This window comes from Syngnathus leptorhynchus, chromosome 16 (assembly GCF_054491065.1).
Source record: "Syngnathus leptorhynchus isolate UIUO chromosome 16, UIUO_Slep, whole genome shotgun sequence".
Lineage (NCBI taxonomy): Eukaryota > Metazoa > Chordata > Actinopteri > Syngnathiformes > Syngnathidae > Syngnathus > Syngnathus leptorhynchus.
In genome coordinates, this window is record NC_141210.1 from 9,013,843 (window position 1) to 9,041,165 (window position 27,323).

Here is a 27,323-nt window from a genome sequence, read left to right on the forward strand (position 1 = left end):
CTGTGCCTCTCGTCTGATACGCAAAATGGCAATGGATGGATGTTTGCCATATTTCTGATGGGAGAAAAAAAAAATTGCATGTGAACAAAACCAAATCCGGCTTTGAGATTGCACTGTTTGAGTTCGCTGCACATGTTAACATGCGACTCAAAGCATGAGCTGCGAGGCCAACTCTTCCAATGCAAAGGTTCTCTTTCCCTTCCAGTTTGGGTCCAGAGTTGTCCCGCTTCTGAGGACCTCCGTAAGTGCCATACCTCTCCCGCCAGCCACTCCCCCTCTTTGTTTCCTCCGCCTTCTTGTTAATTTACCGCTTCCTTCGGTGGCTGCCCCTTTTTGGCAAAGAGCGGCGGCAATTTGGAGTTTTGAGTCCCGCATGATTGTCTCTTTTATTTGCTAAAATTCCGGTGCTCCGTCATTGCGGACATGAGTCGAAGGCTGCATGGGGAAGACGCGCACGGCCGCGGCTGCGTCCGTGGCCGCGTCCGTGGCCGCGACTGCTCCCGCGGCTGCGCTCGTGGCCGTGGTCGCGGCTGTGCCTGCTATGTAGGTTGGCTTGTGACTGGAATGGTTTCCCCAATTGTTCCTATTCGGTGATGCCCTCTCCTGTCCCCACAGTGAGCGCTCCATGGAGGTCTACCTTCGGCCCACCTTCACTGACGACCGATCGGCCACCATCTTCTACTAGACGGCTGCACCCCGCCCCCTAGAAACCCTGTGTTATTGCTTGTTTCTTTAATTTTAGACCAAAATACGGGGGTGGGTGGGGTGGGGGGAGGAACAAGTTGTTCCTTCGCTTTGATGTAAACCAAATCCGTTAATTTAATGATGAATAGCACTGCCATACAGCACAAAGAATGGTCAATGGCAGTATCATGGCAAAAAAAGTCAGCTCATTAAAAATTTTGTTGGAATATTGCCAAGAAAATACCACTTTACTCTTGTATTTCTTTCATAGTGGAAAATGAGAGTCGTTTAAAAGTTTACATATCATGACATTTGATTTGAAAAGACTGCAAGAGTCTCGATTGCATTAAGTCAATATAAAGAAAAGTTAGAATTTGACAAGAATTAAGTCTCTGTTTTATGACAATGAAGTTTTATTTCAAAAACATTTAAATATTTGCTGAATGTCGATTATTCTCTTTTGTTCTGGTATTTTCTCTTGTTGGGACTTTTTTCACATAAGATTACATTCTAGCTATATTCTTGTAACGTAACTATTTTCACGCCCATTCAATTTTTTGGGAAGATGATGACTTCCTTCTTGAAATTGTCCAATGTTTTTGCTTTCATAGAAACAGAAGGCCAACATTGAAACGCTACAAATTGAAGTCAATTTAACAACTTGACAAAAGACAATGTTGTGAGGCTACAAGATAAAGTTCTGTTATAAGAGTAAGTAAGTATTGCCAAAGTGGGAATTTTACAAAAATCTCACTTTATTCTTTGAATAGTGTGACTTTTTCCTGAGAATTTCCACATTGATACCTGTAATCTGACTATTGTATTCTTGCAACATGACTCTTTTCCAGTCAAGTGATTTTTCCCACACGTGCACACCAAAAAGATTTGATCATCACAACATTGTCTTTTTTTTTTGCCCCCTAATCTGTGGAGTTTTTCTCGTGTGACGCTCTCACTTTATCTGATCGTTCTTGATGTTACAAAAGCAGCAATAAGCTTTACATGTTGAGTTTTTATAAGCGAGGCAGAAAACGGTGTGGAGGGCGGTATCATCAACACTCACAGGCGAGTATTGGTCATGTTGCTTTCTTCCTTTTTCATTCTTTCTGCGTTGTCACGGCCCGGCAAAAATGTGTTTTGCTAATCCTTGGCTTCTTGACATTGCTGACAATGCTTGGCCGTTTGTTCTTTGCAAATTCAGCACTTCTCTGATTTTTGCTTTTGTCAATGCGGTTTGTGTGCATGAGCTCATGGCAAAGCTCGTCCTATCCCCTTGTCAGTCCGAGTTCTGGTCGCGATCATTTGCTCATGTCAAATTCTGCTGCAGTTGCAGATTGGTGAGGGACTTGAGCCCTCCACACTTTTCGTTTGTAATTGTTGTTCCCCTCCTCTTTATGTTGTTGCAATTTCACCCAGAAAAGGCTCCTTTTTTCATCTTGTTCATATTGATGCTCTTCACAGGGTGAGGTTAAATTTCAGTCTTCTCCTTAGGCGAGGGCTTGCTTGCTAATGTAACAAGGTGCAGAATAAAGTGAGGTTTTGCTTCTCAGTTTGAGGCAAAACTGAGAATTGAAACAAAGATGAGCTTGGGCACGTGGCGAGTGAGTAGCTTGACACGCAAGCTGGCTGCAAGCCAAATGCATATCAGACTTTTTCTCTGTTATGTACAGAAAGAATCCAAATAAATCCCAGTGGACACACGTTTCATGCGCACCAATTCTTCTTTTCATCACTTTTTGTTTCTTTTATCACAAACAAGGTATTTTAGGTTACATTACCTGACATGTTTCGGCATGAACTTCCGCCTTCATCAGAGTGTCACTGCTGTAGTTGTGACGCGTCTATCAGCTGATCGATGAATGAAGGCGTGACTCACCTGTCAGATTTGACAGATGAGTCACCCCCTCTGCTGTCCCTTCACCTCTCCAAAATGCTGCTCCAGGTGGTAGAGAGCATGTAGGCTCCCCCGTCTCTGTTGATGGTCCTCGGGCCTCGTTAACGGATCTCAATGGCCTCCCTGATCCAACGCTGATGTTTATTTTCTTCGGTGCGGATGACTCTGGCCTTTTCCCAGTCCATGATGTGGTTTTCTTTTTTGAAGTGGTCGGTGATGGCGGACTTACCTTGTTTGTGATAAAAGAACCAAAAAGTGATTGACAAAGGAAACAAAATGAACTTAGTACAACTCTTCTTTTCATCTTCGGCACATTTTTGTTTGGTGCCAGACCAAATGAGAAGGGTGCGAACATTTGAGGAGGACGAACCTGCCATCGTTTGATTTGGTTGCTTTCGTTGGATGGGGGCAAATGCTGACATGCAAATAAAATCTGGCAGTTATATAACTTTCTTCTTGTAAATTCTTCCTTTTTTCCCTCACAATAGATTGTACATATGTACGTACGCTCCTAAGAAAAGCTTCTGCGCTTGTCTTCCTGAATATGTATTCCTGCCATTTGTCTTTTCCCCGGCGTGCCCTTAAAACACGTTAATGATATTTGACAGCAAAGAAGTGCGCAGACACAGCCAGTCGGCCAGGGAGGATGCTTTTGCGTGTTTTGTTTTGGGAAGAGCTCAATGGCAGCCAATGACAGACAAAATAACAAAGCGGCTGCTTCTTCCAGCCAGAGGGAGCCGTCGTGCTCGGCATTCAAGTCCCGCTTTCCGCCACGTATTCGCTTTAGACGAGGACAACGTGACGACATGCGACGATATGCAGACCCCAAGGACGGTATGACAATAGCGCGGCTTGAAAACGTCCCTCGCATCTGCAATGCAGTGGAAAGGGACACACAACTTGGACATTTTTCTCATGTTTCCAAGGTTCAGTCGATATAAAAAGTCTGCACATCCCTGTTCAAGAGGAATCCTTTCCAAGTATTTTTTTTTGTCCTCCCCATCATGAATGTGACCTCTAAACTGTACAAGTCAACAGGGAAACAAATCTTTTCTTTCAAGAGTTATGTCTGAAGGTACGGACTGACCATTTTAAATGCCTCCAACCCTACCCTAAATACTTTGAAAGATTAAAAGGTTAAAGTCCCAATGATCGTCTCACACACATCTGGGCGTGGTGAAATTTGTCCTCTACATTTAAACCCATTCCCGTGTGATTTTAATCCATCCCCTGGGGGAGAGGGGAGCCCTGAGCAGCAGCGGTGCCGCGCTAGGGAATCATTTGGTGATTTTGCTCGTCTAGTCGGCTTTTTAAAGCAAGCGATGGCAGGAAAAGCTAACCAGAACATCAGAACCTTTTGGAGGGGCGCTCTTTAAATGGCAACAGGTGGGTGGATATGATTTTTTTTCTGTTCTAGCACAAAATCTGGTATTTTAACAGGAGTATGTAGACTTTTCATATCAGTGGATTTGTATTGTATGTGATTGTTTACTAATACTTTCCCCTGATAAGATCTTAAAGAATAAAAACATCTTCTTTTTCCACTGCTGGGAAGAGTGTGCAAGAGTCCTTGAAAAATGTTGGGCAGAGGCAATGACACAATGAAGCTCTTTTGGATGCAACCATGGAGCCAACACAAGTGTGGCTGGCGTCCACTTTGGGCTAAGACTGTCTGTTATCACAAAGTATACACTTTGTATACACTGTGTATACATCCATACGGATGCGGCAATGCGTGTTTTGGAAGGGGGAAAGAAGAAACGCTTGAGGAACTGTCCACCGATGGCCTCTCAGTCTTTTGGACCTTCTTTGGGCTCCCCTGTTAGGGATGGAAACATTTGCCAAAATTAGTCTGGAATTGGAAGCCAAGTGTTGAACCAGTTTTGAGAGAGATTGCTACCTGACACCTGCGTGATGGAGAATCTGCTGGAGGCCAGGAACCAATCGAGCGCCACACTTTTTGCCACGTTGTTTGAAGGGGAAGCGAGTGCTGCTGTGTTGGGCCAACGTTGGCAAGGCTCAAGTGCTACATTCCCTTCCCACTTCAAAGCTGAAGGCAAAGACACAAGGGCCATTAAGCAACGATGAACCACGTGAAATCTCATTGCCATGAGTGTCCCACCGTGCTCTGCCCTGTCTCCGTCTGTTTCCTCACAAGCTTCATGTTTGTTTTCATCCACCTTTGACATGTTTTCATCAAGGTTGGAGGTGATGTCATCTTTCGTCCCATTCCCACTGTACCCGTCTTCGGTGGAGAAGTGGTCGTCGACCAGATCCCCAGTTGGGCTCTCCTAAGTGCAAAAGTTAGGGTGGAGGGGTGCTTTAATGGATATTCTGAAAACCAAAGTCACTTTCATGTGGTACCTGGTCAAAGAGGAACACAGTGACGTCATCGAAGAAGGACACTGTCTTTTTCTTTCTCTCTAGCTCCTCACAGAGGGACTGAGTAAGGAGCGTTGGCGTCTTTAGGAGACTGCGGAGATGCCTCGCCCCCCTGCTGTCACTCACCACCACCGGCACTGCGCTCAGACCCTCATGGCTCCCCTCGCCATCCTCCTCCTGGATGCTGTAGGTCCGCAACTCTTCATCCAACTCGCTGTCGTCCTCTGCCTCCTCCAGCGGGGCTCTTAAAGCATCAAATGAGGCGTCATTTGATGCTTGGCTGTCCTGCGGGTCGCATTCCTCTGCATCAATGTCCTCAAAGTCTTCCACATTCATTCCTCTGTCCGCCAGTGCGTCCATGTGACGGAATTCCGGCACCTCTTCATCCTCCATGGACTGATCTGCACTTTGCCTCTCTTTGGGTTGCTCATCGCGGCAATCAGATGCAGTAGAGTTTGTGCATAAAATCTGTCTGTGGCAACAGTCTTGGGATCCGTCACCTCCGTCCTGGTCGTTTGTTGAGGTCTCCTTGACGGGCGAGGCTCCCGAGTCAACAGAGGAGCCGAGCTCCGAGCAGGGCTCCTCTTGGCACTCTCTGTCCAAGTCCAGCTGGTCATAGTCTGCGGCCGCCTCTTTGGTCAGGCACCCGCCCATCTGCACAGGCAAGGGTGACAAGGTGGACATTGCAGGTGTGCAAAAAGAACGGGGAGAGCTTGGCTCGGAGGCTCCTGCCAAAATCCAGCTGGGTCTTTGATTCAACTCCTCCCTTTTCACTGGATCTCTGGAAGAGCTCAGGTTCCCACCATCCAAGTGGCATTTATTTGGATCGCCAAAGAATTTTGCTCCTTCTTCCTTCGGGCTTTTATCGTTTTCAGTATCATAGTCAGAGAAATAGGCAGAGTCTCGGTATGTGTTTTTATCAATGATGTACTTGTAGTGGACCTCTGAGGTGCCGCTGAGATTTTGCTGCACACCCACTTGCACAATGAGTCCACTTGTACTTGTTTGTGGCCCTAAAAGCTCGTTAAACATGAACTTTGGGGACCCATTATTTTCTGTGTCGTAGCCGCTGTCCAGGGACTTGGGCTGGGCGGGAGTACTGAGCGAGTCTGGGCTGAAGGCTCCATTGCAGGTGCTCGCCACTGACCACGAGAGTTTTGTGGTGTCTACAGAGTCGAGAGTTCCCTCCGGGTTCTTAAGCGGGCTTAGCTCTTCCTCCTGCATGTCACCATAGTCAAGGTTGAAGTCTGTAAAGATGCTTGATGTGATGTCTGCAAAGTCATCATCTTCCTCACTGTAGTCTGTGAGCTCCACGAGGCTAGCGCCGGAGTCTCTAAGCCCAAGTCCACTTGTCAATTCTCTGCTTCCATTGAAGGATAAACAAGTAAGAGCAGAGACTGGTGTTGAAGCCGCCTCCTGATTGTTGGCCCTCAGCTTCTCTGGAGCTTGAATCCGGCTATGAGATTCCTTAAAGGATGAAGAGGACTTGACGTAGGTGGCATCGGGCCTGTTGGGCCTGGAGTGCAATCTCTCTCCGTTCTGTAACAACTGCGGTGTTTCATTTTCTTGGGCACTCTGACTTGTATAAGCCAGATTGTTTTTCTGCGGACCGGCCCTTCTGTCTCGTTCTTTGAGTTTGCTGGCAGCACTCCAGGGAGATTGCCCTCGCATCGTCTCCTCTTGAAAAGTCCTGCAACTCCAGAAGGTTTTGGTGGTGTCCTTGGTTAAAGACCACACTTCTGTGGCGTTATAGTGCAAAGGGTCAAGGTTTGGGGTATTATTGTTGGCAGAATGGTTGGAGGTCCAGCTTGTGGCTTCTTCCTCAGGGAAAGTGGCCTTGTCACTGTCCCCACTCCTCCGATGACCCCCCAGCGGGCCGGCGCCTCTTTTAACATCTGGACCAACAATGAGTCGTGTCTGTCCAACGGGTCCCATCGTTGTACAGCATCTGCTTTCGTCTGTTAGATAGGGATCACACAAGCCTGAACTCGGCCCACTCGCTGCTCGCATCTGACTCTGCTTATTTTCTGACGATGCCAGCGGATCACAGATATCTGCGTGTTCTGAATCCGACAGAGCGGCTCGAAAGGAAGAGGAGTCTGTATGGGAGTGGCCGTACATCGCTGGACCCGATGCCTGTCGAAGCAGTGGCTCGGCGGTTGGCTGTACAGGAGAGCCTGACTCACAATCAGAGGCGATCGATCGGAGCCCAGCTGCCGTTGACCGGTAAGCATTCGGTCGTGTGGCGGATGAAGCCATCTGACTTTGAGGAGACGACCGAGCGCCACCGGCTTCCAGGGCAGGATTGTCATCCACATGAATGCGATATTCCGATGTGTCCTCAATGCGAATGTAGTAGTCGCTGCTGACCGAGGGGCTGCGGGCACTCAGCACAGGGACCACACCTGCATGCTCAGGCTCATAGTAGGGTGGAGAGGCCTCAGGCAAACACTCACCAGAGGCGCTTGAATAATAGACATCCTGGGAATGCGGGTTCACCTGGCCCAGCAAGCCGCCAGTGGACGACGAGCAGTGCGGCTGCTCGGCTCGGGCCTGGTCCCACTTGTACTCAAAGTTGAGACCGTGACTGGTCTCGGTGACTGTCAGCAAGTCATCCCCCACGTCCGAGTGAAAGCTCTCAGAGAAGCGCCCCAGCAGGGGGAAGGAGGACGAGGCCAGCTCCGCTGCCCGACTCGGGGCGGTGAGGTCAAGGGGCGCAGGCACGGCCACTAGGGAGGGGGTGCCGAGCAATTTTGGTCTCAAGGAATTTCGGCTTTCTTGGAAATCCTCCCCTGCCTCACTGGAGCCTTTGGCGCACAAGTGTGTGAGCAGGAGGTGAACTTCCTCGCTCCTCGGTCTCAGGTCGGGTTGCAGCCAGCAGAACTGCATGACCTCATACCTAGAGAGAGCGCGAGAGCGAGAGTGCGAGAGTGTGAGAGAGCGAGAGAGTGCGAGAGTAAGAGAGAGAGTGAGAGAGAGCGAGAGACAGACAGACAGAGAGACAGACAGACAGAGACACAGAGAGCGCGAGAGTGAGAGAGAGTGCGAGAGTGTGAGAGAGAGAGAGGGCGAGAGCGAGCGCGAGACAGACAGACAGACAAACAGAGAGGGATTTGTGAACACATTCACTTCCGAGTAGACGCAGCCAGCCTGCGACGACAGCGTAGCTCACCAGCGCTCTGCCAAGGAAAAGTCGAGCTGCGGTTTGGGCAGTCTAAGTTGCTGTTCTCGCACGGCGTACAGTAGCACCTGTCTGTCAGAGTACCGTCGGTACGGCTGCTCTCCGAGCTCAAACAATTCCCACACAGTGACCCCCAACGACCTGTGACGGTCCAAATCGAGGATGAGCGAGCGGATCAAAAATCCCAAACAGTCCTACCGCACAACATTCCATAAAATTGCAAGAGGAATGACGGCAAATGCAGTTCCCATGACAAATATCGTGAACAGCAAGCTCACCATATGTTGCTTGCCTTAGTCTGGTCAACGACCAAAAGGTTTCCGTGCACTTGGTCGATGAGCTCTGGCGCCATCCAGCGCAGAGGCACCCAAATCTGATCTTGCGTCACGTAATAGTCCTCCTGCACATATTGTGGGTCAATTGGCTCGCGCGCCCACCTGATTAGGCAGAACGTGACAAGTCGGGCCAAACCTTAAAGCGACTGTGACCGAGGCCGTAGTCCCCGATTTTCACTGACATTTCTGATGTGATCTGGCAGTTCCGCAGGGCGAGGTCACTGCCAAACAAGATGGAATGTTGCTTTGTAGCAGGACTGATTAGAGATGCCTGGAGATGCCTCCATTTGCTCGACTTGGGCAAGGTGGCCGTGAGGAAAGGGTTGCCGCCGGCAACAAAATCACTGATGCTGGAGTTTTGACGCCACTACTCAGGCAGCACCAGGATGTTGTTGCAGGAAGAGACCGACAGGGGGTGGCACAGGTTCCCGCTGAGAACTGTGAGGCCCAGAAGAGATCCCGCCGCCTTGTTCAATTAGTTACCTATGGATGAAGTCATTGTCATGGAGGTGCAAAAGCCCTGAAGCCACATCACGTGCCATTCGCTGGAGGACGAGCGGGTCGGGACTGTCCGAGTCGGACTGGCGGCGACTGCGGAGATAGCTTTTCAGGTCACCCTTGGAGGAAACACAAAAGGATCGAGCTGTCGCCAGATCAAAGTATTGCTTGGGGCACAGACAGGTGGAGCTTCATTGGCTCTCATATAAAAGTACAGTGATCCCTCGCTACTTCATGTTTCGTTTATCACGGCTTCACTACATCGCAGATTTTTTTTCCAAATTAAAAATCTATTTAAAAGTCAAAATAAAACTCTGAATTGAGGAAACGTGTGTAACCTTTAGGACAATGTAGTATTGCTCCAGATGCTCGTTTACACTCTTTTAGAAGTCTGTTTTCGCGTGTTAGCACGATCGCGAATTAGCATCTTTACGCTAACTCATTAGCCTGCCCAGTACTTCTTGTTGGTGACCATACTTCGCAGATTTCACTTATCGCAGGTGGTTTTTAGAACCAATTATCCGCGATAAACAAGGGATTACTGTAGTCCCTCGCCCCTAGCCCAACCTGTCTTTTAGCATCGATAGACAATTTTTAACCTTCTGGGGAACGTCACTTGTAGATTTTTCTTTTCTATTGCCCTAACACTGTTTGACTTGTGTTGTATTGCTGAGGCAAGCATGTAACGCCTTCTCCACCTAGTAGATGAAGTGCTCAAAATGCAGGGTGGCAGGCCGGCTCGTATGGATGACAAGATCAAAGTGTTTCCTACCAGAGGGCAAAACTCCATGAGCAGCAGATGAGGAGTGACCTCGGAGCACTGGGCCAGGCATTGCAGGAGGGCGGCGTGCTGCAAGGTCCTGCAAATGCATTCAGCAGTCATTTGGGTACCTTCTAAAAATCGCTTCCAATGTGCGAAGCAGAGTGTGACTCGGCCCTTGCAAGTAGGCTGTTCCCAAAAGAAGTCTGGATTTTTTTCAGACAAAACTTTTGGCTCAGACTGTGAATGTCAGTCCCAATGATGACAGAGAAAAAAACACAAAAAGTACTGTCGCAAGCTTTTTATTGTTCATTTTACTGGCCCCCCAAAAAGTCGGGACTTTTTCAGACAAAACGTTTGCCTCAGACTACGAATGTCAGTCCCGAGCCCAATGATGACCAAATTTTATTGTTCATTTTACTGACCGATATGGTTGGACCTCCTCCAGGAACTGCATCTGGTCCCAGACACTTGCGCTGGCCTTCAGCTCCTTCACCACCACCCGGGTGGTGCTGAGACCCGCGTTGACCTCCCCGAGAAACACCTGGCATGTTCAAAGACAGCAAATAGAATTTCTTTCCAAATCAGACTCCAATTAACAAGAGAAGTTCTTCCCCATCATTAGGCTGTATGTGATAAAAAAGTGACGCATCAAAAGTCTTAAAACATGAACAGTTCTAAAAGTGATCAAATCTAAAATAAAAGGGAGCCTATTCCCAGAACTAAAAATGAATGCCCTTGCTCTAAAAATGTGTTAAATCCAAGTCAACTTGAGAAACTAACGTTAAAGCAAGAACTATCCTCCATGACAATTATTTTGCACGCACTGTCTCTATTTGTAGTTTGGGGATGATACAAAGACATTGTTTACCTTGCCGAACCAGCCGTTGCCAATTTCCTTTAGATAGAGCAAACTATGGCGGTCGAGGTCTGACGATTTGAGACGCTGGACTGGAAAAACAAAGTTGTTAGTATTATGGATTGCGCTCCGTGAACTGCAGCTACTTTTCTTGCAGGACAGCTCAGGTTGGATACCCTGCCAGCCAGTGACCCATCGAGCCAGCCAACGCTGCTCCCAAACCAAATGGGCCACTGCTCGTGTTACATGCTGATTCACAACAACTGTGAAGAATTTGTGGAAACGCACAACATAGGAAGTGAGGAGAGAAAAGTGCCACGAGTAGAAAAAGGGCAAGAACCGGTTGGTTGACTGGATCAAAAAGCCCCCCCACCCATGGTGGTCCCTCGACCAAGAGGCACATCACCACGAGCCAGAAGGTGTAAAAAAAGAAACCACAAATAAATAAGTTACCTGGCTGGATCCTCATATTCCCAAAACAAGGCCAGTCGCTGGAGCGGAGAGGCGGAGCAGCCCGCCACTCTGACGATTAAGTCCCGCTCAGAAGCGTAAGAGTGGACAGTCACCGGTCCAGCCGCCGCTCCAACTGCCGTTCCGGCCGCTCCGGCCGCCACTCCGGCCGCCGCTTCGGCCGCTGCTCCGGCCGCCGCTCGCCCTCCCACCACCGCCATGCCGGCCGCACAAACACCCAATCCCTCTCTAGAGGTTCTCCAGCTGTCGGGACATCCACCACGCACGCCCAGATCTGGGACCTGAATTCTTTAGGGAGGCCGTTGCTCGTTCGTTTCTTGCTCGTGCGTCATCTGAGGCGCCAGCTCAGGGTGCGGCTCCAAGACACCCATCACCGAATTACATAAACCCACTCCGTTCCCCACCCGCCAGCATTCCTTGGCCCAATGGCACACAACCACATCTCTGTAAAATGCAGAAAGGAGCACTGTCGTGGTGGTCAGCCTTATCGCCAGCCCCGCCCGACGCTCGCATTTTAGGTCACGGTGCGTGCCGTCGCTCGGTGTCAGAGACCCGTGTCTCTGTCCGAGCTTGATAATGGCAGTCCTCCTCTGCCCGCCCAGGCCTTATTGCTGACCCGTTGTCCACCCCGCCTAAATGGAGGCTATTGTTGCTTTCGCTGTCACACACAAAGGCCCATTCAGACAGTGGAACGCCAGGAAGAGGTTGTCACGGTGATAACAATCCCACCCTTCTACTCAAACGTGCACGACGGAGACAAACGAAGGAGTATGCATGTCATCCAAATGAGGAATGTGTGCATCCTACTCACGACATTCCTAGAGAGAACGAGAGCCATCGGTTGGATTCATTCGATCAAGCAGCCATACTTAACATTGGTTCGTCGTGAAATAGCTCGACGGCCATCCATAGACACATTGATACAATTAGTGCAAGGTGTCAAGTGTATTATATACTCACCACAAATACAGTCTACATACAGGGTGTGCCCAAAAGATACACCTTTTAGCAGCTGATAACTCAAAAGTTTGTTTTTCTTTGCAAATAAAACCCATCGATCCAAATGATGGCAGCCAGACTAAACTTCTAAAATGTTACTGGAAGATTTATATATATATATATATATATATATATATATATATATATATATATATATATATATATATATATATACATTGCTCAAAAAAATTAAAGAAACTGTTTTTTATCAAGGTACAGCATGAATTTGATTACACGTTTCTCAAGGTTTTGGTCAGGCACGTGGCAGAGGGGGTTGTTAATCACTTTCAGTTGCATTGGTGTTGATGGAATTAACAACAGGTACACTAGAGGGGCAACAACGAGATGGTCCCCAAAACAGGACTGGTTTTGCAGGTGGAGGCCATTTCAAGCTCCTCCCTCTTGATCTTTTTAAACTCTTTTTCCGAAAGTGTTGGCTTTAGCAAGAGTCATTATCACGACTGGAAGCATGAAGCGATTTCTTAACCCTCCTGAAGTTGCGCAGATTGTCCAACTCCTCCAGGATGACACATCCAAGCATGGTGTTGCAAGAAGATTTGATGTGTCTCCCAGTACAATCTCCAGAGCATGGAGGAGATTCCAGGAGACAGGCAGTTACTCTAGGAGAACTGCACAGGGCCGTAGACGGTCCTCATCCCATGAGCAGGACCGATATCCGCTGCTTTGTGCAAGGAGGAACAGGTTGAGCACTGTCTGAGCCCTACAGAATGACCTTCAGCAGGCTACTGGTGTGAATGTTTTTGCCCAAACAGAAACAGACTTCACGAGGGTGGCCTCAGGGCACGACGTCCTGTAGTGTGCCCTATGCTCACAACTCAGCACCGTGGAGCTCGATTGGCATTTGCCATAGAACACCAGAATTGGCAAGTCCGCCACTGGCGCCCTGTGCTTTTCACGGATGAGAGCAGGTTTACCCTGAGCACCTGGGCATCTAGAAATGACCATGCCCTGATACACGATCCCAAACAAAGAGGAACCTTCCACTCCGCCAGGTGGAAGATAGACTATTCTCCTGACCTGTGTTGGGTCAGCTCTTTGAATGGAACACCCTATCCTGCTCAGATTCTCATCCTTGACGACTTTCCACACAGTCAACACCGCCCCTTGCTCGTATACGTTGGCATACAGCTCCCAGTCATAAACAGCCCAAGGAAGATGCGCTGGAACCTCCGCAAAGCCAACTGGAAGAAATACAGTGAAACTCTGGATAGGAGTGTTGTCACCATCCCACTCCACACCATCACTGTAGATGAAGCCTACAACCGCTTCTGCAGCGCTATCTATAAAGCTACCCACTCAGCCATCCCCCAAGGCTACCGACCCCTGTACGTACCATGCCTGGACGAAGAAAGCGCTGCACTCCTACAAGCCTACAAAACATCAGGGGACCCTGAGATAGCAGACCATCCCATTGAATCGCTAACTACAGCTCGGCGAAGGAAATGGGAGGAGGCAGTAGCTAACCTGAACTTTACACACTCCAGCAGGAAATGCTGGAGCCTCATCTGCCGTCTAGGAGCTGCACAAAAGCCCCCCAGCCAAAACCGAGCATCCATCACACCCAATCAAGTTGCATCTGATGGCTATTGCAAAAGTAACTCAAGACAAACCCACCAGAAGAGCAGTTTAATCTGAGCTAAAGAAACACCAACAAGTGCTCAGAGAGGATAGAATTTCAGAGCCTTTTGAGGTTGCTGAATTGGAGAAAGTCCTGCAGTGCCTGAAATGTGGAAAGGCAGCAGGATATGACAACATCTCTCCAGAGTTCATGAAACACCTTGGCACAATTCTACACTAGGATTGTAAAAACAAACTCGATTCCAAAGAAATGGCGGACAGCAAAAGATATTGCCATACCAAAACCTGGCAAAAACCACAAACTGCCAGCCAGCTACCGCCCAATCTCCCTACTCAGCTTTCCTTTCAAAATCTTGGAACGACGACTTTTACAACGTAGAGGAGTAGAGGAACTTCTTTGTGTGGATCCGGCAGGTACTGGCCCTATCCACCTTCATCAAAAATGGTTTTGAGAGCAGACAGGGACTGTGTTCCTCGATCTCACAGCCGCCTATGATATTGTCTGGCACAAAGGCCTCCTACTCAAACTCACAAAAGCGCTCCCTGTCTGGACAACGGCAATAATACAAACTCTGCTGACAAACAGAAGGTTCAGAGTTCACCTCGGTCAGAACACGAGTGCATGGAGAAACAGACAAACGGGCTACCACAAGGTTCAGTCCTAGTTCCAACGTTGTTCAATCTCTACATAAATGACCTACCCACCACCAAATCCCGGATATTAATCTATGCAGATGACATCTGTCTGGCATTTCAAGCACCAGACTTCGACCAACTGGAACGGGTGCTCACAGAAGATCTTGCCAAACTGGACTCGTTCTGTAAAACCTGGCGCCTAAAGCCAAGCCCAGCAAAAACTGTATCCAGTGTATTCCATCTCCATAATGCAAAACATCTCGTTGGGTGGACTCAAGCTGAAGAACGCCACCAACCCAACCTACCTTGGAGTGACCCTTGACCGGACCCTATCTTTTAAGGAACACCTAAAGGGGACTGCAGCCAAAGTTAAATCAAAGAACAACCTGATCTGTAAAGTCGCTGGTGTGAAATAGGGGGCAGCAGTGTCCACACTGCGCACCTCGGCACTGGCCCTTGCATACTCTGCAGCTGAATATTGTGCCCCTGTCTGGTCAAGGTCCCCCCACACTCAGTATGTGGGCACCCAGCTCAACACAACCATGAAGACCATAATCGGGACTGTCCGCTCAACACCAATCCCCTGACTTCCTGTCCTGACATCCCCCCACACACACATATTCGGGGAGAAGCAGCCACTCATAAGATGCTTCAAAAGATCAAAGACTCTCCCCATCTACCGATCAAAACAGACATCTACAACCCACCCACTGCTCGACTCCCGTCCAGACCACCAATCTGGAAGAACACCCCACCAACCGACTTCACCATCCAGTTGGCTTGGAAAATGGAATGGGAGTCCAAGGAGGTCCCAAACAAACACTTGGTGCCAGACCCCAACCATCAGATCCCTGGCACCAACCTCTCAAGAAGACAGTGGTCCACACTCAATCGTTTCAGGATTGGACATGGCCCCTGTTTGGCCAGCCGTCACAAATGGGGCAGTAGCCCCACCCCACTGTGTGCTTGTGAAGAGGAGCAAACCATGGAACACATCATAGAAGTTTGTCCTCTCTACAGACTTAAAGGAGGGTTACTCACCCTCCATACAGCAGACCAGGAGGCAACTGCTTGGCTTAGGGACTTTACATTCGCTAAATAAAATAATAAAAGCCTAATCTATCACACCGCTGAGCTGTTTCTAATATTTTGACTGTTGACCGACTTTTCTCACAACTTCCAGGATCAACAAGAAAGATTTTCCTCCTCCTATCCGTCCGTCCGTCACCCCGCAACACTATGACCAATTGTGCAATTGTGTACCGTGTTGCAATTGTGGGCAGACACGAGCAGACGCTAGGGACGGTCACCGAGAGCCCGAGGCGGTGCCTGCATCCCGGTTGACGCCGAGAGGCCAACGTCTATTCTGTGCGGCGCTCTTCTCCGTCTTCCGGTGAGTGGCGCGGGAGGAAAAGAAGCGATGCTCTCGGTCGGCAGCGCATATGCATCCGGTCAATGCGCCTTGTGCACTGTTAAGCGAATCACGAGACACAAGCTCCACATTTGTGTCCCAAGACAACGTGTTGTGGTCAATGTCAGCAATCCTCCCTTTGTCGCGTCGAACTGCTTTGTTCCTGCAGCCACCTCCAACCGCTGCATGCACAACGTTTGGGACCAACGCCGTGCTATTGATTTCCTGCTAATGACTTGACAATGGATTGACAGTTTAACTACATAAAGTGGCTCCATTTTAAATTTGAGGCACTTAATGGTTGTGTTTTATCTCCAAAGGACGTGAGGAAGAAACGTCCATTGTTGTGGCTTCCTATCAAATGACTAAATTAAGCATACTGCAATGTCAATGCTAGTTTTGTTAGCCTGTCTATGGTGTTTTGAATAGTGTGTTAGCATTCAGTTAGCGGGCTATCATAGGGCAAAGTTACAGTATGTGCTTTGGTTTGAACGCAATAATTGTTTACTATTAAATTGTCTTTGCTTTGTCAACTTCAACCAATGTTGTAAAGGCTTGCTCATGTTTGCCAAACTCCTGCTTGTTGTAGCCTTGCAAAGAATGCTTGTTTCTCAAACGTTTGCTCTCAACTCAAGACCAAAATACTTAAGGTGGGTTCGCTCTCAAGAGGAGATAGTCGACAGCGAAAGTTGTGAGTCGAGTTTGTGTTTTGCGGGGCTGCCTTACTGGTTCCGTCAACCTGCTTGGAGACCTCACTGAGGGGCAGGATGTACACCTCGGGTCCATTGTAGCAGGAAGGCGACAGGTCCGCCTGGTACTCCTTGTCCTCGGCGTTGTCAAACTCCTGGCGCGCGCGCACGCACACACGGAGGGGGCATTAATCATGCGCCCGCGCAAGCCAGAGACAATGGTACCACTGTGAGCGGGCGTTCCAATGCCCACGCGCACCCGTCCGTCAGTCATGTGTGCCTCGCATTGTGTGTGCGCACCAATCAAGTCCGTCTTGTCTCCAACGACATGTCAGCACTTTGTGTCACGATCGGGAATGTGCACAATGCATGAAAGCGACGTCACTTGATGTTTATGAATGAACGCCATCTGTTTGACCAAGATGAGACGAGATGAAATGAGATGTGGTGGCAGCAAGCGTTTGACTTGTTTGGCTGCAATAATCCCAACAGCTTGTTTGTGATGCTTGTCTTAGTTGTCGTTGAGTACGCTTTGTCACTTAGCTTAAAGAGGACGTAAAAATTAACATTTTGTTTGCCTGTATAGAACTCGCCGGGTAATCAAATGGTCAAGTCTATCTGATCTCTTCTGAAAATGTGTGAGAGGCGAGTTCTGCAAATTGTGTTGTTAGAAGTCCTCGACTGTTGCACAAAAGAATGAATTACCGCAATTTTCGGACTATAAGTCGCGTTTTTTTTCATAGTTTGGGTGGGGGCGACTTATATATGAATTTTTTCACAAATTTTCAAAATTCAAAAATCCGCGATGTAGTGAAACCGCGATAAACGAACCGCAATGTAGCAAGGGATTACTGTCATTTGAACTGCAAGTGACGTCAGCAGCGCGGCGGTTGTTTACATAAGGAGAAAGGATTCGAACACGGGATGACGAAAGGCCCCACGTTTGAAGGATTTAATGATTTGGAGTGACACAAGGTTTGAAAAACGTATTTATGTTATAGTTATTTGATACATTTTATTTTGTGTAGCAACTTGTTTATGTTTTTATCGTTACAGTTCAGTAGTTGTTGGCTCGTTGAACTCTTCTTTTGTTAAATAAAGTTCGTTTACCAAACCCACGTCTTTCCTACTTTGTTAACGCTACAATATAGTTATATACTAGATCTGTGCGGTGCGCGCGTGCGGTGTTGTTGACATAAAGGATGAGGAATTTGATCGATGGATTTAATGATTAGGAGTGACACAGGTGGTATGATAATATTGTTGTTATATAAACCCACGTCTTTCCTGGTACTTTGTTAATGCTACAATATAGTTATATACTAGATATCTGCGGCGCACGCGCAGCGTTGTTGACATAAAGGATGAGGAATTTGATCGATGGATTTAATGATTTGGAGTCAAGTCAAGTTTATTTGTATAGCCCTAAATCACAAGCAGTCTCAAAGGTGACACAGATGGTTTGATAATATTGTTGTAATATGATAGTTATTTGAAATATACTTTATATATCATTATATGGGTCTGTGGAATAATTAGAAATGCAACTTACAACGGGTCCGACGTCAGCATATGCGGCGCATACGCGGCACTGTTTACATGAAGGACGATCGATGGATTTAATGAATTGGAGTGACACAGATAGTTTGATAAACGTGTTATTTATGTAATACTTATTTGAATAACTCTGAATGTTACTCAGGCCCGTTCTCAGCTCCTCGTTTGTGTACACGTCACGTTAGCATACCGTATCGTTAAGCCTGTTGTTGCTGGTTCATGTCTGTTTTTGGTGTTGGATTTTGACAAATACATTTGCCCCAAAAGTGCAACTTATACTCCGGTGCGACTTATATGTTTTTTTTCACTTTATTGTGCATTTTATGGCTGGTGCGATTTATACTCCGGAGCGACTTATAGTCCGAAAATTACGATACATGTGCATTAAGTCAATGACTATCAGGCATTAGTCAAAAAAAATTTCGCCACCATTTCTTGATGAATTGGACCAAAACAATCATTTGTGGCGGTGGCGCACTGGTTAGCACGTCCGCCTCACAGTTCAGAGGGTGTGAGTTCAAATCGACCTTCAGCCCTCCCTGTGTGGAGTTTGCATGTTCTCCCGGTGCCTGCGTAGGTTTCCTCCCACGTCCCCAAAACATGCATGCTACTGACTGAGTGAGCACTGTGAGTGTGTTTTTTTTTCGTCTCTGTGTGCCCTGCGATTGGCTGGCAACCAGTTCAGGGTGTCCGCTACCTATTGCCCGCTGTGACTGCTGGGGTAGGCTCCAGCACGCCCGCGACCCCCGTGGGGACAAGCAGTACAGAAGACAGATGGATGGACAATCTTTCCGTTATGAAAATAAAACGGGACATTCTAATGCCCCCCTATTTCCAGCAGAGGGAAGCAAAAGCGGCCTTTCGACGCGAATGTGGCCAAAGATGCACGTCACATGTTGGATCAAGCAACTTTGAGGACTTCAAGAGAGCTTCTGGCTTATGTCGAGCAGGAACGAAAAATAGTCTTCCATTGAGATGAGCAATTAGGAGCAATTAGTTTTTTTTCTCTGTCCGCCATTGGGAACCATCTGCCGCTCCTTGGAAAGTTGGGAGGGGGCACCAGGCTGTGAGTCAGTGAGCCTCGCTCACAGCTCCCAGGAGACCCTTTCCTTTGAAACCACCGCTTCATTCTCTGAGAATGCTGAGTTCTTTTGGGCTCTGGAGGATGGTGAAAGTCGGACACAAGTGCACCTTTACCCAATGAATCTACTTGTTGTGGGATGGCTGAAAGCTGCCAGCCCCAGCAGCCGTCTCAAAGTGCCAGCATTCTTTTCGTCGTCATTTCTTGCTCTTTTTTTATTTATGGCTTAGGCTGAGGGTACTGTTATGTCTCTTTCAGTTGATGAGTGGCAAAATAGCCGCACTCTGAAATGTATCAAAATGAAAGGAGTTTTTTTTTTTTTTTTGCTTCATTCATATTCCTCACGATACTTGCCACAAGGTGGCGCTCATTTCAGAAACCTCCAGATTCCCCTGGCCATTTTCTTGGGCAGGTGAGTAGTTCAACTTGAATGTACTTTTATCACACGCAGGTTAAGGTCTTTTTACACTTGTGTTCCACTTTGGAGCTTCCACCACGTCACGCCGCCCAGGCGAGCTCACCTTGAAGCCGATGTCGCCTTTCTTGCAGCACAGGCAGGCCAGCATGAGGAAGATGACGGCAAAGAGTCCCGTAAAGGAGACCGCCACCACAGCTAGGGACGAAGGCCACGACAGCTCGCTTAGCGGAGCTCCATCTGCAAAAAGGCAACCAGGAGCAACGTTTCAGCAAAATGGTAGTCGCCCATCTGTCAAAATCATGTTCAAGCACCTTGAGCACGGCAATGACTCTGTGGTCACTTTTTTATGGCTTGTCTTCATTCGGATCAAGTGACTTTGGGCGAGAGGTGGGGTACACTCAGGACTGGTCGACAGCCAATCACAGACGAACAAGCGTTTGTACATTATATTTACTCAGTTAACTGAACACACGTGTTTTGGGGATGCGGGAGGAAGCTGGAGGATATGGAAAGTGTAAAGTCTGAGCTGGAATTGGAACCCCCAAACCGCTTGACTGTGAAGCCAGTGCTAACCACTAGGACGGCGTGCCGCAAATGAGCTTGGAAAGATGCATGCGTCCTCCAAATGGCGCGTGTGAGAGACGCTTACCTGTGTCAAAGTGGGAGCTGAAGGCAAAACTGGGATTGAAGAACGCTGACATGATAGTCACGTGCAGGGTTAAGAGCATCCTCCCACGCATACAAAACAGCTTGCAATGATGATTTCGGACAAATGATTACATTCAGAAATGAAGCTGATTCAGCTGAGTCCAGCTTCTTTAGGAGGAGCTGCCTAGCAAGATTTTCTCTCTGAGATTTGGAGGCAGACGTGGACACTCAAATTCGCGTGGGCATGTCTGGAAGGTCACCATTGTCCTTTTTTTTCTCCCCAACCTTTATTCTTTGCGTCCTGCGGCGCACCTGATCGTCAATCTGATGTCCTCACGGCGATCAAATCGAGCCACATCTATTTGTAAAAAAATCCCACAGGATCAGGCAAGAATATTTTCCCCCCCTAACGACGCGTCCTGACTGGCGGCACTGTTTCATTCAAAAATCACAACAATAAAAAAGAACCAACGACGCTCCTCTGCGTTCGAGTTCCGCAGCGGAACGTCCTGCGTCAGTGTGAAGTTCACAGAGTTACGCAGCTATTGCCGCTGATGTAACTTTCAAAATAAAATCATACTCGATAGCTTCTGGATTCTACGCTTTTACTTTGACCACGAATGTTGTATCACTGTTCCTGAATTTGTTTCCCAAGTTTGGAGCAGCTGGCTGGCACAGCTTTGCTCTGGAGGTATTCTGCTTGCAGTCGCCGTTCGTGTTGAATTTCTGCGGTCGCTTTACGACGAGGTTCTGTTCCCGTATACGTACGTCGGAACATCAAAGTCAAAGTCTGCTTTATTGTCAATTCCTTCACATGTTAAGACACAAAGAGATCGAAATTACGTTCCCCACCGTCCCACGGTGACGAGACACATCACACAACACATACAAGCAAATAGCACAGAGTAAAGACAATAGATAAGAGCGATGAATAAGTAATAAGCAAATAAACTAAGTAAATAAACAATAAATAAATAAATAAATAAATAAGTAGAAAAATAAGAGGAGCAAAATGGAGCAAGCGTGCATACGGCAGACAGCTAGAATATAACGCTGAAATACCTGCGTGAAGCTGGCCCCCCCACACACGCAAAATTTAAGGAAAATAGTCTGTTTCGTTTGTGCTTCGTTTGTGCTGGTTTGTGCAGCAAAAATTTTCGTTTGTGCAGCAACGATTTTCGAGTTATAAAAGATTATTTTATAGGTCATCCAGAGTTCACCCAGCCCCACCTTTTTCTCCAAATGGACCCGAAATGGTACCGTTCGTTTGTGCTACGTTTGTGCTGGTTTGTGCAGCAAAAGGTTTCGTTTGTGCTGCTCCGGTTTCGTAGATATTAGACATTTATTTTATAGCGATGACGTCACCCAGCCCCCCCTTTTCCTCCAAATGGACCCAAAATGGTACCGTTCGTTTGTGCTTTGTTTGTCCTGGTTTGTGCAGCAAAAATTTTCGTTTGTGCTGCTCCGGTTTCGTAGATATTAGACATTTCGCGACGTCATCGCGATAATAATAAATGTCTAATATCTACGAAACCGGAGCAGCACAAACGAAAATTTTTGCTCCACAAACCAGCACAAACGAACGGTACCATTTCGGGTCCATTTGGAGAAAAAGGTGGGGCTGGGTGAACTCTGGATGACCTATAAAATAATCTTTTATAACTCGAAAATCGTTGCTGCACAAACGAAAATTTTTGCTGCACAAACCAGCACAAACGAAGCACAAACCAAACAGACTATTTTCCTTAAATTTTGCGTGTGTGGGGGGGCCAGCTTCACGCAAGTCAAAAATACAGGACGTTATGCAGCCGAGGGAGGAGGGGGGGAGAGAGTTCAGGATCCGGACAGCTTGGAGCACGAAGCTGTCTCTGAGTCTGGTGGTGCGGGAGCGCAGGCATCTGTACCTCTTCCCAGAGGGCAGAAGATCAAACAAAGAGTGAGCGGGGTGACTCACATCACACACAGTCGCGGTCGCCCTGCGGGTGAGATGGGAGGTGTAAATGTCCTTCAGGGGAGTGAAGCACCAATGATCTTACTAGCCGTGTTCACTATGCGCTGCAGGGCCTTCAAGCTGTACTCAGTGCAGCTACCACCCCACACTGGAGAGGACGCTCTCAATGGTGCCACGGTAGAATGTGGTCATGATGGCAGGATTAGCACTCACTCGCCTGAGTTTCCGCAGAAAGTACAGGCGGCGCTGAGCTTTTTTGGCCAGCGACGCAGTGTTGGTGGTCCAGGAGAGGTCCTCACTGATGTGCAACCCCAGTAATCTGGTGCTGTTCACTCTCTCCACCACAGCGCGAGGACAGCCCCTGTCAGCCATGGCTTCCAGTTAGCCGAGTGACAAAGTATTTCGTGAGGGTCACATCATCAATGCATTTCGCGATGTAAGAGGTCACAGAGTCAGTATACTCCTCAATGTCCGTTTGATTATTGCAAGTGGCTGCCTGCTTAAACATTTCCCAGTTTGTAGAGCCAAAGCAGTCTCGAAGAGCATCAGAGGCCCCCTCAGGCCACACGCTTACCCGCTTGTGAACCGGCCTGGAAGCCCTTACTCTTTGTCTGTACGCAGGCATAAGCATAACAGTGCTTAGGGAAGTGGAGTCGCAACTATTTGTATGGGGAAAGTTTAAAGGCTAATTCATGGTTACTTTACTGTACATAGTACTAGATACACCACAGTACGAGACAAAAATCTTGCTCAAAGTAGTTTTTTCTTGTGATGCAGCGCACACTGACTAATCCTCTCACTGTGACTCTCACATGATGGAAAAAAGGGCACGTCTGACAGCCCCCCGTGGCCAAACGCAGCACGGCGACTGCGCCTGAGCATACACGCTGCCCTGCCAACCACTCAGCCCACGTATGAGAAGATTGTCTTGCAGCGATGGACAGCACCAGTAGAGATTTGGCTCTAAGAAAAGTCCCTTGGCCCTGGATGAGGTCGGACGAGTCCAGCCCGCTCATACCCAAGGTAAATGCTCAAGCTACTGTTCGGCTGTTGTTCGGAACTCAACTTTTTAGAAGTTTGTTTCCACCGCTCAATAGCCTACTATACCCACTCGGCAGGAATGTTAAGCTCCAGCCCTATTCGTCATTCTTGTTAGAGACTAAAGAAAAGGGAGATTATCTGTACACGGGTCACTACACCGTGTCTGTTCAAAAATCTTTCGCTTAAGGCGTTCCAACACCACCACACCGATGCTATTCTTTAGGCCTTTCTCAGATACTTTGCATCATTTGTTAGCATTGAGCTAAACAGACTTGTCGAAAGCAAAGCTTTGCATTGTTTTTGTTTTTTTGTAGTTTTTTTTTACCACCGAATATGATATTCTCCCGTGGCTGTCTTATCTAAGGAGAATGCGGGATCCCAAGGAACCAGTGAGCTCCACCGAGAGGGCATGAGCGGTGAACACCAGGCCAACTTGAAAGAGATCCGGTCTCGCCGTGGCTTTTCGTTTATTGACTACTTCCTCAAGTACCTCCTGGTTCTGAGCAACCTAACGTTCTCCGTTCTGGGCCTGCTTATTCTCGCCTTGGGCCTATGGGGCCTCATCAGCAAAGAGTCCTTTGCCCAGGAGAAAATCAGAAGTGTGGGTACTGACCCAATGCTGTCGCTGGTGACACTGGGCCTCCTGCTGGCGTTGCTCTGCCTAACGGGCTGCGTGGGCGCCTTGCGGGAAAACTCCTTCCTGCTAAAGCTGTTCTCCGGGCTGCTGCTGGCCGTCATCACGGTGCAGGTTTTGGCTGTCATCGTGGTGTACAGTGCGCAACGAGAGATCACCAACGTCCTGCGGTCGGCCGCGCTAGCTGCCATTGCTCGCTACCAGGACGACCCGGATCTGAGGTTCATTGCAGACGAGATCCAGTCCAATCTGCAGTGCTGTGGGGCGGATACTTATCACGACTGGGAGGTTAACATGTGAGTTGGTTGTGGCGCATTTAAACTTTTAAAGATTCTGTCAAGTGAATTCAGATGTTAACATATTCACTATCGGTAGGAGTAAAAAAGCAGGATTACAGTCGAATGTCAATCATTTCAACAAAAACGCGGCTGTGCTGAAATTGGCCGGAATATAAGACGGCCCCGATTATAAGACGACCCCCTCTTTTTCAAGACTCAAGTTTGAAAATAGACTTTTTGAACACCAAATTTAATTTTTATACAGAAAATAATTACATCTGAAACAAATGATAATAACAATATATTCGAGAGAATAAGCATGTTATTTTGCCTCATTTAAATCATGCAAAAACTGTCTATCACATCTTAATATCTGAACATTTAAATATGTAAACTAAAGTGCAATCACATTTGTAAATGAATGGCTTCTGGTTTTTGAAATGTAAATAAACCAATCTACTGTGATAAAACAACAAACTTGCAATAACTGCATTAACCGTCAAAGTGGAGTCTAACTGAAGTCTTGAAACAATCTGAAGAAGGAAAAACATTGCAATAAAATAATGCAAACTGCTACCGCTACTGTTGGGAAGCCTGAGGACTGTATAGGGGGTTGGCTCGGACGGTTATGCTCTTTTCGCCCCCGGGTGACGGTCAGAACACATGAGGGAAGACATGGTTCAGTTTTGATTGCTTTACTGAATTATTGGGGAAAAAAAACAAAAACATGAATAAAATACTCTCGGCAACACACCAAACATAAGTCATCGATCAAGACAACAAAATACATTTGCTGGCGACCTTTAGTCGCCATATCGCTGCGTGACGGCCACTCGTATGATGCGAGACAAACTTAAAGGAGCGCACCGAAGCTGTCAATCAAACGGCGCGTACACGAAGCAAACCGTGATCGGACAAACGGCACCACAGTGGACAGTAGTAACAATGAAATGTATATACTCACTTTGTGTCAAAGACGCACACGATCACAGCAACACACTCAGTCGATTATAAGCGCGCCAGAGCTGTCAATCAAACGGCGCGCACACGAAGCAAACCGCGATCGGACAACACAATCACAGCAACATCTTCGATACCAGCAACCTTTAACTTACCGCTGCGCACAAGTGAAAATGGGTATAATGTCTAGACCCCGAATATAAGACTATCCCCAGTTTTTCAGTCTTATTTCAATGCAAAAAAAACCTCGTCTTATATTCGGGCCAATACGGTACTTTCTCTTTTGATCTCTTGGATTTTTGTAGTTTACACTTTAATGAAATTAGTCTGCTGCCATCCAGTGGTCGAAAGTGAATTTGCATAAAGAAGTTATATCATGGTTATTAACCGTAAAAAAAAAAAAAAACCAGATAGTGATGCTGTGACCCCCGTAACCCGTGATGACATGTCATAGTTGAACCTAACCAACACTGCTTGTGTCACAAAGCTTTTCTTTCCAAAATCCTTACCTCACAGATACTACAACTGCTCCGCTCCAGGAGTTCTGGCCTGTGGTGTTCCAGCAACGTGCTGTGTTGACCCGCTGGAGAACGGCACTGTGTGGAACTCTCAGTGCGGCCTGGACACCCAAGCGCTGGACGAGTTCAGCGCCCAGAGCCTGATCTTTCTGGGAGGGTGCCTGGAGAACATCTTGTGGTGGTTGGAGCAGCATCGGGGCTTGATCTGGACGGTGGTGCTGATCCTGCTGGGAGTGCAGATGTTGACTCTGTTTATCACTACACGACTTCAACAGAAGATCCGCCAGCATAAAGTCTATGCCAAGCCACATGTGAATTGGAATTACTAATGTGCTGATATTTCCAGGGGCATATTCTGCAAAAATAATTTTTTTCTCGCATTAAGTATGCTCGCGTTTGTGTCTCTGAAGTGCCTGCCACTCATCCATCAAATGTGAAATGACACAAGCGAGTCATATTTGGGTATTGTATTTCTGAAAATATGTCTGTAAGCAAACTTTTCAGATTGCAGCCACCTTGTATCTCCGCCCATAACTTGGAAGCTGCTCAGGCAAAGAGCCACCGTATTGTCCCATAGTGATGTGAATTCCAGTTATTTTAGGTAAACTGAATCTTTAGAATCAGTTCACTCAAAAGATTCGTTCAAACGAATCGTTCAACGAATCGTCCCCTCTCGCCCCCCCCCCCCCACACAGACTGATCCGATTTCTCTTTTTTTTATTTCTTTTTTACATCCCATGGAAACAACCCGTACACATCAAACAATACAACTACCCAACCCCCACCCAAATATAATAATAATTGGCTCGGGTAATTAACACATTTCTTTCTACAATATAACACTTACACACTGATCCGTTGGCATCAGTCTCTCGCCTGGTCGTGAACGGGAAATTGCGTCATTGACTCATTCGTGAACGGGAAATTACGTCACTGACTCGTAAAGTCCCTCCTCCACTCGCTGCTGATTGGTCGTTCGCGAAGATTCACGAAGGAGTGACAGACAGCATTGCCGGGAGGCCATTGCCAGGCGACAAACGTTATGCCGACATTGAAGTTTTAATTTTGTATTTGTTGGCTTGTAGTTGATGGTGTTATTATATCGAATGTGTTTGTGTTTGAATAAAAGGTTGAAAAAAAAAAACCGTGATGCCGACATTTGTTAATTTTGGGGACACCAACTCATATAACAACGTAAAACACGTATACATATTGTCATATAAAGCAGTTAACCAAATATCTGATTTTTATGTTTTGTTTGGCGGATATAAAAACAAGGAATAAAACACCAGACAAGTTATAACATAAATGTGTAATAATAATAATAATAATAATAATAATAATAATAATAAAAGTACATCTCAAACCAGCAACCTAATGTGAAACTGCAGTCCATATATTGGATAAAAATATTTTGGTATATATATGCAAACACGTTGTATAAAACCTACTATAAGTGAATCCCAAATCTACATTCTTGCTTACAGTTCACGCTTGGAAACGCAACACGTTCACTGACTGATCCGTTGATGCACGGAAAGGCAGTACACCCATTGACTCGTTTGCGAACGGGAAGTCGGGAAAGTCAGGATTCGTTCCCTCACTGATCCGTTCTCGCGATGAACCGTAAATGCAAATCACTCACCGATTCGTTCACTCAGATTCGTTCGTTGGTGAAGGGAAATGCAATTCAGGACTTGTTCGTGAACGGTAAGTTACGTCATTTTCTTCTTCGTTTTGTTTTACGGCGAGGTGGCACCAGCTTCAATGTGCATTACTGACATTTATTGGTTGAAGTCATATGAACTGAAAAAAAAAGAACGAATCACTTTAGAAAGT

The 27,323-nt window shown here is 47.2% G+C and overlaps 3 protein-coding genes across 11 annotated transcripts in view; 2 read left to right on the forward strand and 1 right to left on the reverse strand.

Moving 5' to 3' along the window:
- Positions 1-4,043, forward strand: part of LOC147044755 (BAR/IMD domain-containing adapter protein 2-like) — a 35,364-nt gene extending 31,321 nt beyond the window's left edge. The window contains exon 15 of one of the 3 annotated variants that reach the window (XM_085934567.1): positions 616-4,037. In XM_085934567.1, the coding sequence (XP_085790693.1) occupies positions 616-685 (70 nt within the window). In that variant the 3' untranslated portion in view covers positions 686-4,037. Of the gene's footprint in view, positions 1-615 lie in introns of all 3 variants that reach the window. The other 2 variants (XM_085934566.1, XM_085934569.1) reach the window with 2 other exon arrangements.
- On the reverse strand, positions 3,329-27,252 carry aatka (apoptosis-associated tyrosine kinase a). Of its 7 annotated transcripts, none has more exons than XM_085934562.1 (15): positions 27,130-27,252; positions 25,476-25,711; positions 19,558-19,691; positions 16,436-16,553; positions 10,606-10,685; positions 10,160-10,278; positions 9,747-9,834; positions 8,960-9,093; positions 8,613-8,697; positions 8,420-8,541; positions 8,133-8,282; positions 4,943-7,859; positions 4,701-4,869; positions 4,486-4,628; positions 3,329-4,397 (listed from the first exon to the last, which is right to left on the reverse strand). In XM_085934562.1, the coding sequence occupies exons 3-15, from the start codon at positions 19,600-19,602 to the stop codon at positions 4,257-4,259; spliced, it is 4,311 nt and encodes a 1,436-aa protein (XP_085790688.1). In that variant the 5' UTR covers positions 19,603-19,691; positions 25,476-25,711; positions 27,130-27,252; the 3' UTR covers positions 3,329-4,256. The 7 variants fall into 7 exon arrangements, with proteins under 7 accessions (XP_085790688.1, XP_085790690.1, XP_085790687.1 ...); XM_085934564.1 differs by having other exon boundaries at positions 25,476-25,708; positions 27,130-27,200; XM_085934561.1 differs by lacking the exon at positions 27,130-27,252 and adding an exon at positions 26,332-26,455.
- On the forward strand, positions 22,867-26,396 carry tspan10 (tetraspanin 10). Its single transcript, XM_085934573.1, has 3 exons — positions 22,867-23,076; positions 23,459-24,024; positions 25,483-26,396. Exons 1-3 carry the CDS (start codon positions 22,990-22,992, stop codon positions 25,811-25,813), a joined length of 984 nt encoding a protein of 327 aa, XP_085790699.1. The 5' UTR covers positions 22,867-22,989; the 3' UTR covers positions 25,814-26,396.
- Positions 27,253-27,323: the final 71 nt, after the last annotated feature.